Genomic DNA, 4220 nt, shown 5'->3' on the forward strand with positions numbered 1-4220 from the left:
GACCATGTTCCCCCCCACTCCCCACCCCCTGCCCCCAAGTCACCTGCAGTCCCTCTAGCTGTAAGCTCCAGCTGTAAGGCCTCTAAGAGGCCTGAGGCCTCTTAGAAAGGAGGCGCAGTCGCCGGCAGAACGATTTAATCAGTGCAGATTATTTACAGACACTGATCCCCTCCCCACCCCCCTCGGCTGGCTCTCCAGTGGTTCTGAGGATGGAGTGGGGAGGACGCTGCTGGACCCACACTGGGGGCCAGTCCATGAGGGGCCCCTCTCCCCAGGGGCTTCAGGGATTCCGGGCGGCAGGCCGGCTTGCTCAGGGCTAGGGGAGCAGCGGGGACAGAGCCGGCTCTACAGTACCATTTCCCACGGCAGCCTCGCCTCCTGCTTGCTTCAGGAAGGAAGAGGGCAGAATCACCTCCATCCACAGGGTTGAAACCAGGATCGGGGGAGGCCCCAGGCTACAGTGGGCTCCTCTGGGGGATCCACAGTCCCGTCCCATAGTCTGAGAGAGAGGATGAGCTGCTGGCCACCACGCCACCCCCACCAGTGTCCCTGGGGTCAGCGAGCTGGTGGGGAGGAACCCCTTAAGCCTGGTAGGCATGCGTCTCTGGACATTTACAACCCCGGCCTGGGCACCCATTACCCCCTCTCTCCCCGGGAGAACTAGGACACTGGCAGCTGAGCCTGAGGCTGGTGGGCTTCTGAGACCCCTGCGGGTGGTGGTGGGGGGTGACAGGGGGAGGGAAGATGCTCGTGGAAAGAACCCAATTGAGTCGCAGCTCAGAGCGGAGAGAGTGGGCGGGAGGCTGGAAGCCCAGCCCCCGGGGGGCATGGTTGGCGCTACCCTTGGGGGAGGGGCCTTGGCAGACCCCCTTTGGTCCTTGGTAAGGCAGGCCCAGGGCCCCTTCTCCCCAGAGGGGAGGAGATACAGGGGAGCTGGGGGCTGCTGGCCCCGGGCTGGCCAGGAGCAGGCAGGGTTCTTGGGCCTAAGGAATCCCGAATGCTGGGGTTGTTAGAAGTGGGCTGGGAAGCAACCAAACCTCAACAGGACTCTCGATCAGCCCCACCCCGCCCACTTTGGCCTGAGGCTGCCACAGGTGGAAGCTCTTTCTGAGACTCAGGGGGCTGGAGACCAGTCAGGCCCCACCAAGCTCTAAAACCAACAGAGCCCTCGGCTCTGACCCAGGTGCTCAGGGTGGAGACCAACCTAGCAGCCCTTCGATTACTCTTCCAACAGGGCCTTCTGACCCACTGCTCCTCTGGCCAAACCAGGGGTGGGTGTGAGCCTAACTCCCTGTCTGGTGCAGAAGTTTATTTAGAAACCTCTAAGCCCCTGCCTTTAGGGATCGCCCTGAGGGACCGCCCTGGTCAGGCAAGTAGGAAGAAATGCTTAATTAGTGTGCAAAAAAAAAAAAAAAAAGATACCTGGGCATAAATAAACAAGGGGGCGGGGCTGGCAGGGATGTCAGCGGGCCTGGAGGGACCCCCACTGGGGGGCTGAGGAGCCACCGAAGGCTCCAGATGAAAGGCCCCAGGAGCCGTCTCAGAACCACAGGCGCGGCCAGCCTGGCCCCTTAGCACCGTGGGGAGTGGGAGGGTCTGGCGCCGAGGGTCAGACCCACTCCTGCAGGGAGCGCTTGCAGTAGAGGAGCATGCGGGGCGCGCCCTTGCGCTGCATCTGCACCAGGGCGTAGGTGAGGCCAAGGATGCAGAGCAGCAGCAGCACAGGGGGCACCAACACCATGACCATATTCACCGTCCGCGTGACCTCCTCCATCTGCACCACCACGCGGCTGCCCCCGTCCTCATCAGGCCCTGCCTCGCCGCCACCGCCAGGGCCCGCCTCACCACCCTCCTCGCCCTCCTCGCTGTCACCGCCCATCCCGGGCTCTGCCCCCCCGTCGGGGTTGAAGGGTGGACGGGCCACGTCGGGCCATCGGGGCCCCGGCTCCACGTGCTCTTGGCAACCCATGAAGTCCCGCAGGATGGACTTGGGGTAGCCGGGCTCCATTCGCAGGCGCTCGTTGTCAAACTTCCAGTATTTGGTGCCCTTGTAGAAATAGGTGTAGGCTGCAGGGGGGCAAAGCAGGCCAGAGGAGTGTTAGGTGGGGGCTCCCCGCCAGCCAGAGACCCGTGAGGAGAACCAGGGAGAGCTAAAGGGGCCCTGGCTTTAAAACACCCTCTTTCTCACTGGCTTCCCTGGGCATTTTGAAATCTGTCCATACTTTCTGGCTGGGCTGACATTGACCAGGGTAGTGCAGAGAGGGGTCCTAGAGCCTGCTGGGTCGGGGGCTAGAGTCAGGGGATCCAGTCTGGCTTCCTCCTACACTGGAGAGGACAGTGTCTTGCTCAAGGCCACACAGTCAGACCCTGAGTGGAGCTTGATGCCCCCTTAGACCAGATCTCTGGTCCAGGGCACTTTGTCCACATCCTTTAAACCCCAGGAAGGACCAGGTTTGAGCCACCAGATGCATCCCTGCTCCGCAGGGCACAATGAGGTCACAGCAGCCGCAGAGTGAAGCCACCGTGCACAGAAGCCATGTGACCCGCCTGGACATTAGCAAAGCCAGCTGGATCTCCCCTGAGCCCCTGAGAACCTGAAGGCTGATGGGCATTCTGAAACTCACCAGAGACCCCGCTGGAGAAATAAAAGCTGCAACTCCCCGTTGCTCAGTTATAACGACAGAGATCAGGCTTCCCTGCCAGGCAGGTAAGGGGGGTTCATCGGGAGGACTCTTGCTCCCGAGGCTCTGAGCCCAAGCTCACCCCACAACCCCGCCGGGCTCAAGGCTCTGCAGGGAGCAGGGCAGCTCTGAGTATCAGCTCTGGACACAGGCCGGCCTGGCTGGACTCCTGACTCCACCACTTCCTCACTGTGCGATTTGGGGACCTTTACTCAAGCTCTCTTTGGCCTCTGTAAATAGTGTCAATGGTCGCCTGGCCCAGCTGGGTCCCCCGTGCCTGCCATCTTGATGCTGGTGACCACAAGCAAGCCCTGTCCCATGTGTGTGGAGGCGGGGGGATGGTGAATGCTGGGCAGGGGCTGGCCCTGGTACCTGCATCGTTGCTCAGGAAGGCCCCTTTAGGGGAGGCGGGGATGCCCTGCCACACGCTGATGGGCTTGGGGTAGCCGGGGTCTCCACGCTGTGTCTCCTCGTTGAAGCGCCAATACCTGTGGCCAAAAGTACCAGGCTGTGGGCTGTGCCCGGCCTGTCCAGGCCGTGGGTTTTTTCTTGGAGGGCCTGAGGATGGGAGCCTTTTCCCTTTAGCGGAGGGGTGCTCACCTGTCCTCTTGGAAGAAGAAGGTATGACCTGTGGGCTCCCACCAGATGGCTGTGTCGATACGGTCGTAGGGGATGCCCAAGCCATAGCTGGTCAGTGGCTGTGGATAACCCGGCTCCAGGTTCGCTTCTCGGAAGAGCCAGTAGCGGTCACCTGCGGGAGACGTTGCAGGGGCAGGCACGGGGAGTGAGAATCTAGGTCCCCAAATTCACATTCACTGCTACACTCACCACGCACACACACTCTCATCCTTGTACACAGAACAAGCACTGACACTCCATACCCAAGACAACTCATGCTCACATCACACGCACGTGGCACTCAGGGACACACGTGGCACTCAGGGTGTATGTGTAATGCACCCATTTACATGTATACATTTACATTGCCAGCTCACAGTGACACACACACCACACACTCAATCGCAATACACACGAGCCTCTGATCCTGTTTGAACATCCACTCTCCCCACACACAGTTCTTGCACACAGAGAGGGAAGAGGCCTGGCCTCTGGATCTGGGGACTGTGTCCGAGGGGCCCCCAGTGCATGGCCCAGGCTTCTCCCTTGTAGTGTGAGCCCAGCCCGGTCCTTGGGGACTTCCTGCCTAGTTGAGACTCAGGCCAGGGGGCCTGGGGACACAGCCAATCCTTCAGAGGTGCTGCCCTGGGGCCCTTCCTGGGGGGCAGGCCTCAGAGGAGGGGCTGGGGCGAGGGAGCTCCACTGTCTCTGTAGACAGACCCAGTGACACTCCCCAGAGTGGGCTCAGGGACCTGCTCTTAAGAGGAAGGGGCAAGGAAGAGGCCTAGGATGCAAGGAAGGAGGGCGATGGGGCGGAGCCCTGTGCTGTAGAAGGTGGACACTTGCCCTCAGTCAGTCCACCTCTGCCCGCCAGGCCTCTGGTCTCTGTCTACCCCACCCCCACCCCTGCCCTGCTGCCAG

At 61.4% G+C, this 4220-nt stretch overlaps 1 protein-coding gene across 1 annotated transcript in view; it reads right to left on the reverse strand.

Moving 5' to 3' along the window:
* Window positions 1–118: 118 nt before the first annotated feature.
* Window positions 119–4220, reverse strand: part of MMP15 (matrix metallopeptidase 15 (membrane-inserted)) — a 21204-nt gene continuing 17102 nt past the window's right edge. The window contains 3 exon segments of the mRNA XM_010861968.1: window positions 119–2067; window positions 3054–3169; window positions 3282–3432. Of these exon segments, the coding sequence (XP_010860270.1) occupies window positions 1610–2067; window positions 3054–3169; window positions 3282–3432 (725 nt within the window). The 3' untranslated portion in view covers window positions 119–1609.

This window comes from Bison bison, unplaced genomic scaffold (genome assembly GCF_000754665.1).
Source record: "Bison bison bison isolate TAMUID 2011002044 unplaced genomic scaffold, Bison_UMD1.0 scf7180017864473, whole genome shotgun sequence".
NCBI classification, from domain to species: domain Eukaryota; kingdom Metazoa; phylum Chordata; class Mammalia; order Artiodactyla; family Bovidae; genus Bison; species Bison bison.